Source organism: Enoplosus armatus, chromosome 13, assembly GCF_043641665.1.
Source record: "Enoplosus armatus isolate fEnoArm2 chromosome 13, fEnoArm2.hap1, whole genome shotgun sequence".
Lineage (NCBI taxonomy): Eukaryota > Metazoa > Chordata > Actinopteri > Centrarchiformes > Enoplosidae > Enoplosus > Enoplosus armatus.
The window spans coordinates 9,849,359-9,862,531 of NC_092192.1; the positions used below are offsets into that span (position 1 = coordinate 9,849,359).

Consider the following 13,173-nt stretch of genomic DNA (forward strand, 5'->3'; position numbering starts at 1 on the left):
ATACCGGAAATGCGATGTTTTACCTTCAAAATAAGTGCGTGACCGTGACGTCCGACAAGAAGCGGAGTGAATTTACCTTCAAAATAAAACTAAGAAATAAACCAAAAAGACCGCAGCCTCGTTATATGACCTAGTTTGAGATAATGTTAGTGCTACCAGAGTATTTGTTGTTGCGGACATAATTTAAGGGAAGGTAAAACAAGCAAAAAATGGAGCGTGGAGGTTCTTGAACTTGGATTATACAAAAAACAATATAAACTCAATGTCCACTTGGTAACTTTTTCCAGAGCTCTCAGCTCTCAACTGCATCTCAGGCTTCATCAGTCTTCATCAGAAGAGGAAATTGTACTTCAGTATCAATACGAAAAGTAAGAATTTTGAAGCATGAATGACTAAATCAATGAAGAGATGGAAAATGAAATAAATATTGAGATTCCTTTGGTAGCCTAATGATATAGAAGTATAATATGAATTATATTAATTTTAAAAAGCAAAGACATGTCATTTTCAAGAATTGTTTTTATTTTCTTCTAGAACACTTGCAAGATGTCCAAGGAGACACTGTTAATAACTTCAGGATTACACCGGGGGAAATTATTCAATCAATCCCCCTCAACATAACTTCACATTTTAAAAACATTCACATATAGACCTATTGCAGGTGTACTTTTCACATATACAACAGTTTCTACAAACCGTAGAAACATAAACATGTTCAGAGTTTTAGTTTTAGGTCTGGTTGCTATATTGTAAGATTACTGTTTCTTCAAAATCCCCATATAAACAGTGTGTTTTTTTATGGTTCAATCACATTTAAACAACAAATGAAAATCAAAGGGTACCTTACTGAAAGAACAAAATGCTAATTAACTCATTTCCATATCTCTGGATGATTATGCAGAAACTCATATTAAGAATACTGCTTGAAGATCAAAAAGACAACTCGTGCAGCTTGACACAATTAAAACAAACAATTACATTTGTAAATGTGACAGGAATTAAGTTCTACCTCCACCAGAAAACAGGACAGACAAGGGCCTCGGTTAACTAAGGAGATGCCTCAGTGCAAAATCTCACTGAGGCGGGAACTGAACAGACAAGCTTAGTTGCCAAACAAGGAGCGAAAAAGACAAACACTGCATCGGTAAAAAGTGTAGTAGTATCTTTCCATTGACCTTACTGGCAAATAAAAGGCCTAAAAGAGATCGCCAGGTTCTTGTTGCATTCAAATTCAGATCCCTAATTGTTTCATTTTAAAATGCCACATATACTTTTTGATAAAGTATGCATTTTTACATTGTTCGGAAAAAGATTATATCTGATAAAATATATATGATACTTGTTATTTCCAATTAATGAAAGTAGTAATGGGCTCTCCATCTTTGAATACACCAAAAACAAATAGTTACACTACAGGCAGTCACCTAATGGCCCAATTATAACTGGGAATACAGTATTCAACAGCAATCAAAGGGTTTAGTGTCATATAAAAACCAAGAAAGATCATCTTACTGCACATTAGCAAATCAAAATATGTACAAATCTACATTTAAGTAATTGAATTTCTGAATAGGCACTTTAATTCAAAACAGTTCAGCCAGCCCTCAGAGTCGTCTTTGATGATACAACATCACAAAGACACGGCAGTTACTTTTTCTGTTCTTTTTTTTTTTTAGAGAGAGAAGATTAAACCAGATGATGACACAACACCCAGAAACAGACATTAGCCCTAATAACCATCAGTCAGTAGATTTGGACAATTTCATTCTGACATCAACCACACACACACACACACACATTTGTAAAATGCACACACAGGGAAGCTCTAGTATCCAAGTATAAAGTCAAAGGATCAGCTACAGAAAAAGGAAGGAGATATTTTAACATGCACACATTGTAAATAAGGAGAACTCCTCAAATGAATATCCACCTCCCTCGTGACTTCCCTACAGTACAGTGTACCCCGTGTGGGAAGAGTTGTAGTGCTTTCTTTTGGAAAAGGTGCTTAACAACTGCCTTTCACCACCGAGCAGTCCTATTTTTGAACAGGGCAAGAAAATCACTAATGTCACACTACAAAACAATAAATAAATAATAAATAAGTCATTGTATAAATAAGTCATTTTTGTTAAATAAATAAATGAAAAAGTGAAAAGAAGAGAAGGAGGCAGGCAGCCCGTGAAGATGCCTGCCTCCTTCTTCCTTCTTCCTTCTTGAGATCATGGAGATGCTCCTGGGCTCTGTTGTGGGAGTCTTTTGGTCATTTTTGTTTTTGGCCTTTTAGTATCTACTTACAATCTTATCCAATGAACTTTAAGAGGGAGACAAACACACCAGACACTCACCAGTCTGTGGATGGATACGTGAGATTAGTGATGTAACTGTAGTGTAAATGCTCTTTAACACCACACAAAGTGAACTGCCCTAAATGTTAGTTACTGTAGGTCACCTTACACATACTTGAAGGAAGCTAGACATACACAGGCCCTGTTGCCAAGAGCAACTTCACCACAGAGAAAAGAGTAAACTGCATATGAAACGTTGAGGGATTGCCCCACACAGCCAGAGGGAGTTGGGGCTTTTAGAGAGCATAGATAACAGCACTGGCATATCACCACAGTAGTACAAAGTAACCTTTAAACTTGAGGTGCACTTGATTTACAGTACCTTACCTTACCTTACATGTAGTGCATTCAAGATTCTGGTAATTAAATCAAGTTAAATCAAGGACGCCTCAAGTTTGTTATTTTAAAACCATGTTAAACAGGTGGTGGTGCTTTTATATGACTCTTACTGTAAAAGCTTTGTCATTTCAATCAAAAATCCAAACAAATCAACTAACAGTTTATATTTTCTTGTGAAATCCAGTTAGACAATTTGTGATTTTTGAAGTTGAAAAAAACAAAGTGCGTCCTGACCAGGTACGCCTTCTTACAGTCTGTGCCTGCGAGGGTCAGAGCGCGGCGGGGAGGGTGGTGGGGGCAGGGTGACGGTGATCGGGGGCTCCACCGGGTCATCCATGGGCAGGACCAGGCGGGTTCCCCTGATCGCCACTTCGTGTTCCGCCAAGGCGAGCTCGTGATCCAGGCCTTCATCAGAAGGGCCGCCCACGCCGCCGCTGCTGGAGGAGCGCTTGCGGTTGATGGTGTGGGATCCGGATGCGTCCGTGCTGACTGTGACGTCGGCGTACATGGAGCTTACGCTGGCATCATTCAAGATGAAGTCAGAGTCGTCGTCGTGGAGCTGGCCTTCGTTCTGGTGTGGGGAAAGAAGAAAAGCAAATGGAATGAAGAAGAATGAATGAGTTTCAAAGTTAATTGCTGTTCATCTTAAATTCTGTAAAATCTGTATATATTTCAAATAACAATTCGTAAAGAAACACAAAATTATCAAACTCATGAATGACACTATCATATCTGTGAATATACATGTGCTTCAGATGGTCAAGAAGTTACTCATTGTGCTACTTTAACAGTATTACATTAGGCTGCGTGTCCAAACCTCATAGGCCTGTGGGCTGGTCAGGCATCGAGCCAGCGGTCCACAACAAGCAGGCAGAGTAGCAGTGAGAGGAGGACCGCTGTGGGTCAGGAGGGGCTTCAGGTAGCTGGAGAACAAGCTTGGTCAAGGACTATTGTATTGAACCTGTACTATGTTGTGTTTGATGCCGGACAATACTTTGTAAACCACCTGTACAGAAAGATGAATCTACTGCTGTATATTTCTTACAGTTTGTAAAGAGCACCCTCTGGTGTCCAAAGCCGAATCTAGCATCCACACTTCCAAACACAGGATCTTTGATATGTGGTCCATGGCTCAAAGGATACTTGTGGTCAAAGTTATACCAGATCCTGAAGGGCCAGGCGCTCTCATGTTTGGTGTTCCTTCGCTGTGAGCCATCCAACACCGCTGAACTCTGTTAAGCAGAACATTTGTAATTACTGCTTCATTATTATTTTTACTTCCAAAAAATAATTTTCAAATTTTCAAAATTTCAAAAACAAGAGATTTCAATCTACACTAATTACTTACAGAGTTGTCTTGATCAGAGTCCACACCCACCCTGAGAGAGAAAAGGGTAGCAAATGTGATTAAACACACTCAAACAGAAAGAGAAATGCGCATGAATAAATGAACAGCCTTACGGTATGCTCATGAAGGTAAGCATGGGCGTGGTGCCCCCTCCACAGATCCAGACAGTGAAGAAGACAATTAGGAGGGTGGTGGAAAACATCATCTGACGGGCGTAAGTCGCTGTGTCTCGGATAGAAAGAGCAAAGGTCATCGCCCCACGCAGACCTGGAGGAGACGAACAGTGTGAGAACGAGAAACAGAATGTGGTTGTGTGTTTCACCAAAAGACAGCGTGAGAGAGAGACCTAGAGTGAGGCAGCATGCACATTTTTTTATCATTACAGAAAAGCCGCAAAATATGTTTAACTTCATTCATGTTGCTGGTTCATTTTTTCCTAACTACTGCATATTTGTTGGCAAGCTCATCCTTCACACTGTGCTGATGTGGGTGTTTTTTCCCTCTCAAGGCTGGTGGTAAAGGCCTCAAACACCATAACATGTAACAGTGCTAATCAGTCATATTCAAGCTTCAACAAAACACAAAAGGTTTAAATGTTCTGCATAATAAAAGGAAATGACCCTGTGGGTTCAGACGCAAAGAAACATTAAGTGCAGAGACATGTAGGGGATTTCTATTATTAGCCAGTTTCAACAGTAAATGTCAGCTGGCGTAGGGGCTGTTATTCATAACAATACTGTATCTGAGTAGGAGTGTTGTTGGTCTAGAAGGAGACTGTAATACACCATTATCTAGGCTCATGTTTTTCTAAATTACCGGCTCCGTTCCACTGACGGTTCATATTAAAGGCAGCCAGGTCCCAGCCGAGAAGCAGAGCTGACGACAGAGACTTTACTGTCTCAGCCACTTACCTGCAAACATCATGACATGCTGGAAGTTAGATCCGATCTTGTTCTTGCGTCCCAGGTTGAGCAGGAAGGACAAAGGGTAGATGTTTGCCGCCCTGCCCAGAAACACCGCCACCTATGCAACGCATGGAGGTCAAGGACGCAATACACTGCAAAGGAATGCAGCACGGGCAAGCTGGCATGGAAAATAATCGTGGGTAGATGGCAATTTGGAAATTCCATCTCACGTTTGAAAAATCTGCCTATTAAATGTGTTTGCTAGTTCTGTTATTCTTGGGCTCCCCGAAGCACTAAATAAAATACCATTTAAAATACATCTACTGTATGAATACAATGTATTATTATCTGCATTGGCCACAGTAGTATCATGATGTATTTAAATATAGTGGAGTATAACTGATGCAGACAGGTGTAGCCTCAGGGTGAACGTGTTATGTGGACTCTAATAGTCTTATATTATAGATACTTAACCACAAGAACTGTGGCATCATTTCCTATATTCATGGGAGCCAAAAAGAACAACAAGTGGAACAACTTTCTTCGTCAGATAGCCCATCATCTCTGGAGCATCCAGGAAGCCTTTGATCGTTTAGTAAAGGATACAAAGGCCCCAATGATGAACATAGGGTTGAAGACATGTGACTGGAAGGAGAAGAGAGTCAGACCCATGTAGGAGAAAATGAAGTTCTCTGCCAGGAAGTTCAGCAGCTCGAACAACTGACAGGAAAGAGATCAAATAAATAATGTAAACAAACTGCATGTAAACTGAACTTTCTGTCGTGTAAAATGTTACCTATATTGTTACATGTACAGAGAAAAATGTGTTACACATTGAGTAACTGCTTAACTTCAAAAATGTTCTTGCACACCATAAAATCTTGATGATAGGACTAAAAACAAGGAACCAGATTTCATACCAACATTTCTAATTCCTTATTGATTATAGTTTCCAATAAAGAAAACACATGTTTACAGCAAACAGTAAAATATCAATATACTATATTGCTCATTCATGTTTACTGCCAAGTCATATAAGTGTACAGCCTTCAGAAAAATGCCAGCTGGATGTTGACATAAATGGTAATGGTATTGGTATGGTATTTGTTGCTATCTGTTGATACAGATAGTTCAGATCCTATCTAACCCATCAGAAACACAGAGCTGTGCCACAAACTCGTGTCCACAAACATCTTACCATGTCGTGTGGTGATTCGGTAGGGTGCTGGGGTCAGTGTTAATTAGCCTCTATATGCTTCCATTAGCTGGTGCTATTAAAAACATATATTTTCAAAAGTACCCAGAAGACACAGAGCTATATTTGTTTGTAGGACCTGCTGCCATAACGACTATCAGCTCTTTACTTCAGTGCGTGACCTCAGCTTGTGGATTTCTAAGAACTTTCTGCGACTTAACAAAAATATAGCTGATGTTTGTAGTATTGCCAAAGAAGCACAGATGTTTCCTCTTTTCTGAGTATTTTCATTCAAGGTATTTCTCTGTAATCTGTAATGATTCTCTTGAACCTTTATACAAATAAAAGGTATGTATTATCGTCAATATTATTAGGAGTAGTAGCAGTATTTTTCTTGGCTAAATGTATACTGTTTGTTAGTGAGCAATGAAAAAGCTGTTTAAAGATAGAATCACCTGTTTGGTCCTGTCCTGAGAGTCAGGGGAGAGATTGTTGAAGGTGTAGTGAGCCTGAGTGATCCCACAGAACAGCACAGCCACCACGCCTGAATAAAATCAAAGATACACAGATCTTACTTCATTACTGAAAGAACATTCAATTACATTTTACTGGAGGGGACCAAGTCGCATTTTAAAAAATCAGCTTTAAAGAGTAAGCCTGGTGATATTCTATGTTTTTGTTATCCCATGAAAAGACCAAAACCAACAATGACTTGATCCTACTAATAAGTCCCCAACAAAACCACTAAACCACTAATTACTTCTGTTTGAGTACAGTTTGCTAAAACTACAGTGACCAGCAGTTTTAAAAAATTACTGAGCATTTTTTTTAAATGAAACTATGTATTTGAAGAAGAACCAATGTTTCAGAAAGTATTGACACAGAAACACTTTGTTGGTTCTGGTCTTTTCATGGGATTTGTTGACCATAGTAAAAATATAAAATATTGTCTGACTTTTCCTTTAATTATTATTATTATTCATTAACATCTCGTTTTCAAGTGGCAAAAACATAAAAATAAACCATGGCAAAAAAAACACTGTGGTTAAATGTATTACAATTTTAAAATAAAAACTTCACGATAAACGATAATGTGAAAAGGGTACTAACGGGCAGTTAATTGTATGAACAGGAAAACATTGCCTTGTCAGACTAGCCAAGGCTAGTCTGACTAGCCAAGGCTAGTCTGACAAGAGACACAAGAACAACACGTCTAACGTAATGTAATGTATCCATTACGGTGATAAACCGACATCAACATGTCATATCATGGAGGTTGAGGGTGTGTTTCATTTGGTTTCATGTTTTAATTTACCCTCGTGTGAATGATTCATCCATTCTTACCATACTAATTACAGAGTCATCATTTTTAAGTGACAGTTTGAACTTCGTAAGAAAAAAAACAGATAATCTGGGTGCTTGATAAAAGGTCACTGTAAATATTTCAGAGTAGAATAAAAAATCAAAAATACATAACTACAATTAGACCAACTAAAATGTCATTAATTACAAGCAATTCAATTCAAAATCCTAAGACTAACACTAAGTCAAAATGAGATGCTGAAATTCACACTGTGTGTAGGTGTACCTGTGAACCCGCAGGCCTCAGCCAATAGAAAGGTGCTCCAGGACATGAGGAAAAAGAGAGCGGTCTCCAGCAAGGGGAAATCTCTCAGCTTAGTGAACTTGGTCACGTGATGAAAACTGAAAGTCAAGGAGCAAAACAAGAGGTGGCACATCGTCGCACACAGTCGACCTGCAGCAGAAACACAGACATAAATGCAGATGAAGACATCGCCTTGGTAAAACGAGACAATCTGAAGAGATGAAATAAAACAAATAAGGCCATATAAGTAAGTAGCCACAACAGCTTTTCAGGTTCTAAATGATCTCTCGAGTATAAATAAAGGTTGAATGAATGAATGAATAAGTCAAAAAGGACTCGAAGCTGCCCATTCTGTTGCTACTAATGCATGCCAGTAAATATAAATGCATATGATGTGATGGTAAGCAACAAGTGCAAGGATATGAGAGCAGTCATGACTCCTGTGGCCACCCCAAGAGCAAAGGATCCACTGAAGACGCCCAGGAAGATGCCGAAGGATTTCAACAAAGCCATGGCCTCAAAGCTGTGGCTGTTGTCTCCCGCAGGCTGGTACGCCACAATGGAGCTGAAGGGCAGATAGACAGAGAGTACAATGCAAATAAAAACATTTACATGGAAAAAACGAAAAGGGCACTTACTAAGAATCCAGGAAGGGGAACTGGTAAAATGTTAAACACATGCTCACACAGAAACAGAGAGATTTTCAAGATTAAGTCAGGCATCAAGTCAAACCTGCAGCAACCCAAATCCAATAATGGCTGATATTGTTATCATTGTATAAATTTAGAGGAAGTTGGTTGGCCTTTCAAAACAGTAACAAGGACTTCACACACATGGACTGGAGTTGGGTTTTACAGTCATAAAAGGGGAGGAGGTTAGGGTGCTTACATGCGTCATTCTAATTGGATCTTGGATCTCTCAACACCATTTGGTTGATATCCAATAAGAGTGCTACTCTTAGTGCAGAAACGGCCAATTCAGGTGCTACCCCTTTATGAGGAATAGTGCCTAAATTACCTCAAGACCAACAAAGCAAGTCACCAGCACTAAACTTCAGCAGTAATAAACCTTTTACACACACGGATTACCAAAACTTTAATGAAAAAGCAGTATTTTCTGGTCATTTGCAGGGACTACAGAGCATAGAGAAAACAGACAAGTGGTCCAAGGAATGCATATGAAAGGGTTGCAGTGGCAGCGGGGTGTAGGGGAGACAGTGATCATCCTAATGGGTGGGGTTCAAGGCTACATTTTAAGTAAAAGATCTGCATCACATCCACTGAGTTGAGATGATCAGGTTCTAACACTATAACTCTGCCAGCACAATCACGCAAAACAGCCCACCCACCCACCCACCGGGGAGTCACTGTCTGGTTTCCTCCCAGCCCGTCCTCCGCCCACTTGGGCCAGACTGTGTCATTGTCTCGTGGGGAGAGCACAGCTCCAGCCCCCTGCCTACCCTGCTTCTCCAAGCGGAGGAGAACACTGCATACATACGTACAGGTGGGTGATGAATGACACGGATGGGTGAAGGAAGGCAAGCAGTGAAATGACAGGGACCGATGTTAGTATGATTAAAGTCCATTCATGTGCAATGTACAACACAAAAAGCTGAATTTGTCACAATTAGCCTCGTCACAGTGCAGGTCATTAACACAGAGCTAGAAATTGAAAGATAGGAACACATTTTGTCAAGGTTGTCTTAAAACAATACATGTATGGGGATGTATGTATGTTGAATGAATTTGTTTCTCCCGTCCATACTGGACATGAAAATATCAGTGACAACATCAATTCTAATTTAAGTGATGGGGAATGAAATCCACAGACTCTTTAACAGCCAGAATTAAAGTTACTGTCGTCCCTCTTTTTAAATTTTTTTTTTTTTTACTATCCCTCAGGAAATACTGTATAGGAAAACAAAAGGCTTAATTTTACACCAAAAAGCAAGTAACTTTGCAAAAATACCCACTTGATTGATCTAATCTAACTCAGACTGCTGGAGCCTCACATGAGCTTCAACTGAACTGAACATAAAAAGTGATCTATTCACTGACAGTATGGACCAGGGGAAGGCAACAAATTACTCTTGAAAAGTACTGTTTTGAGACAGACCTGAAAAAATGTTAACATATCCTTTAATGTTGAACTACTCTTGCTTTGGTGAAACAGAAGTGGAAAATACTGTTGCTGTGTGTGTGTGTGTGTGTGTGTGTGTGTGTGTGTGTGTGTGTATCTATATAGCTATTTCTGCAGTGTGTAATGAATGCTTACGAAGAGAGGACGATGGCCACCGCATCATTGAGAACACTCTCCCCAAAGAGTAAAGCATACAGGTCCACATCTACCTTTAGCTCATTGAAGATAGCCAGCACCGTCACTGTGGAGGAAAAAACACAGAAATATCACATTACACATATAATACACATCAGGACAGGAGCAGAGAATGCTATCTATCTTACTACGTATATACATATTTAAATGCATATACATATTACATTACTGCACAACCTGTTTACATTACAGTTTATATATTTTACTATTAGTCACAAGGCTACCACAGTATTACATCTTACTTTATATTTAATTTTATATTTATTATATTTTATTCCTACATTTTAGGTGCTGCACTATTTTATGTCTTAGATTCTAATTAGATTTTGTTCCACTTGTGATTTTTCTTTATCCATATATCTCTATTTTATGGCACTACCTACCTGGGTCTGTTGCCGAAACGATGGCCCCAAAGAAGAGACAGTCAGTAAAGTAAAAGTCTCCCCCAAGCTGGCCCACCACTTTCATGAAGGACACAATGCCATACATGATCAGCCTAGGAGAGAGGAAAGAGGGGTGTATACAAGTCATAAAGGACATTGGCACTGCTTGCCCAGGTAAAATTAGGCAAAATCTTCAATCTGTATTTGAGTCTGAGTGCAAGGCATAGTGGTAAAAACAAAAACAAATTTGAACATCCTGATGTAATTTCACAGATGACCTAATGACTTACCCAATAACAAAGCAGGATACAACTGTTCCCATGAAAGCATAGGCCAAGATGGAGCCGATGTTCCTGAAGAAATGTCTCTGAGACAGACAAGGACACAGATTTATTAGAACAGAGCCTGTCTAATACTAGTATTTAGGCTGGAGCAATATATACACAAATATCACAATAATCATAAAAATATTATCTCAATGTTTGGCAAATGTGTGGCAAACTTATATGTGATCACATGTAAAAACCTTTACATTGCATTGGGATGCATGGCAATATACTCCAGACAATAACAAGGCCTATAAATAATAATCTAATTTGTGAAAAGATCTGAATCATTAATTTACATAATTAGTGTATCATAAATCCTTTTAACCCTCTTACCCTTTTCAGACTGTAACCGGCGTGGAAGATGATGGGAGGCAGCAAAATGTTGAAAAACACTTCTGGGTCAAAGGTCACCTGAAGACAGTTTTACATTATAAGACGTTATGAATCTATTTTCAAGCACTGAATTCCCCATGTGTCAAATTCAATTAACATAATTTACCTGCCAACATGTTTATACAGATGTTATGTTTAGATATAAGTCAGAGGTTGTTTATCACACTATGTACAGTGACACAGACAAAACCCAACTGTATTTAATCACAGACTTTGAGAGTTATCATCTCAGGTACTGACAAGTCCTCATCAATTTATCCATAAGACACATTTTTTCTGCCATTCGGCACCTGCCAACTGATAATTTGATATGCTGGGTGAGAGCGGCACACCAACAATCCCTTGCACTCTCCACTCAATCTTCCATCTATTCATCCCCTTGCCTTTCTCAGCATCTCGTCGTCCTGCACTTGGTGACCTTTTCCCCGGCTGACTTCCCCCTTCAGAGTGTACTCGTAGAATCGCCCGCTGACGTTGACCAGCAGAGTAGCGGGACTGGCGTTGACAGCGCAGCTGAGGATCACGTCACTCATGCTCTGAGGCACATGGACGCCGAACCGCAGGATCACACCCACCAATAGGCCTTCAGGGAGGAGGAGAAGAGGAGAGAGGGAGCAGTTAGCCAAGGATCTGTAGTATACAATAATAATAATATCCTTTATTTATATAGTACTTTTCAAAAACAAGTTTACAAAGTGCTTCAGACAAAAAATAAAAAATACATAATCACAAAAACTAATTAAAAGAGTCTTTTAAAGGAGGACACTGAGGGTAGGGTGAGCTTCTATTTAAAACGCCTGCTTTTAATTATTTGTGTCCTAAATAAAATAAATTAGATTGGGGTCTTAAAAAAAAAAAAATCAAATATTAATTGGACCAAGTTCATTATTCTGACAGGGATGGGCTTTATTGCAAAAGAAAAGACGATCTATTCAACCGGTTCATCAAAGCAGCTTCTCACTGCACACTGGAAATGCAGGTGATGATGGTTCAGGTGAATGAGCAGTTACAGGGGATGATGAGATGCTTTTTCCTACCTACTTTAATATCTTATATTTTCCAACCATTTTAATCTGTTACCAATATTACCTTATAATCTATTGTTAATTTGACAGCTGACAGAAGACATCCTAACACTACTATTTAATATCGACAGAGCAGATAATAATGGATAAATACTATTTCTTACTCCCAGTAGTGACAGTATGCTGATATCTCCCAGGGAGTGTCCCCCATGTACCCTGAAACCTGAGAATGAGCTGTCAAATTAGCTTACTGTTTTAGTTTGAGGAGCTAACGGCATCATAGCCAGCTAGCATTGACGCTAACTTAAGTTAACTGATTGACATTAACGTTAAGCTATCGTTAGTGGTCTTACCATAGATCATGGCAAGTCCTGTTTCGTGCAGGAACCTAAACCGCCGGTGTTTGAACAGCCATATAGTTAAAATGGTGAGCGTTAAGAGCATTATAAATATGAGTAGATTGGCACTGTCCTGTCGGTGGCTTTCCTCAGCCAGCCTCTCCGTTGCGACGTTGTCCATCGCATTGCTCTCGCCTTGGCTTCCAACGAGCAAGAATGTCAACAGAAAAGGCAACAACAGGAGCGCTTTCGACGGTTTAACACCAAGAAAGCGTCTCAGTGTAAATCCCATTGTGGCTTTCTGTGAAACGGTTACATTTGTCGTTTAAATTGGTATCGGTTTTGATGGGAAACTCCTGCTTGGACGAGAAATCGGCGAGACGAGAGCAAATGCCAGCTTCTTCCGCAGCCGTTATCAAAACACTGGAACTTCCGATCCTTCAAAATAAAAGCCACCCTATGACTAGTGGTGATCCAGAGACCAACAGCGACCCGTCATGGTGTTGGAAGGTTCAGGTTTGTTGCCATTACGCAACAAGATTTCGCAATGAAATACACTAAAAGGAAATACTAAAAATAAAAGCAAAGAAACAATAAAACAAATAGTTAATATAGGTGAAATAAAATGGATAT

The 13,173-nt window shown here is 39.4% G+C and overlaps 1 protein-coding gene across 1 annotated transcript; it reads right to left on the reverse strand.

The window, feature by feature from the left end:
- Positions 1-2,931: 2,931 nt before the first annotated feature.
- On the reverse strand, positions 2,932-12,721 carry LOC139295045 (sodium/hydrogen exchanger 6-like). The gene is made up of 16 exons (XM_070917113.1): positions 12,556-12,721; positions 11,561-11,760; positions 11,118-11,195; positions 10,746-10,822; positions 10,456-10,568; positions 10,013-10,118; positions 8,162-8,303; positions 7,721-7,826; positions 6,588-6,676; positions 5,544-5,657; positions 4,944-5,055; positions 4,146-4,299; positions 4,029-4,063; positions 3,828-3,909; positions 3,502-3,607; positions 2,932-3,255 (listed from the first exon to the last, which is right to left on the reverse strand). Exons 1-16 carry the CDS (start codon positions 12,719-12,721, stop codon positions 2,932-2,934), a joined length of 2,004 nt encoding a protein of 667 aa, XP_070773214.1.
- Positions 12,722-13,173: the final 452 nt, after the last annotated feature.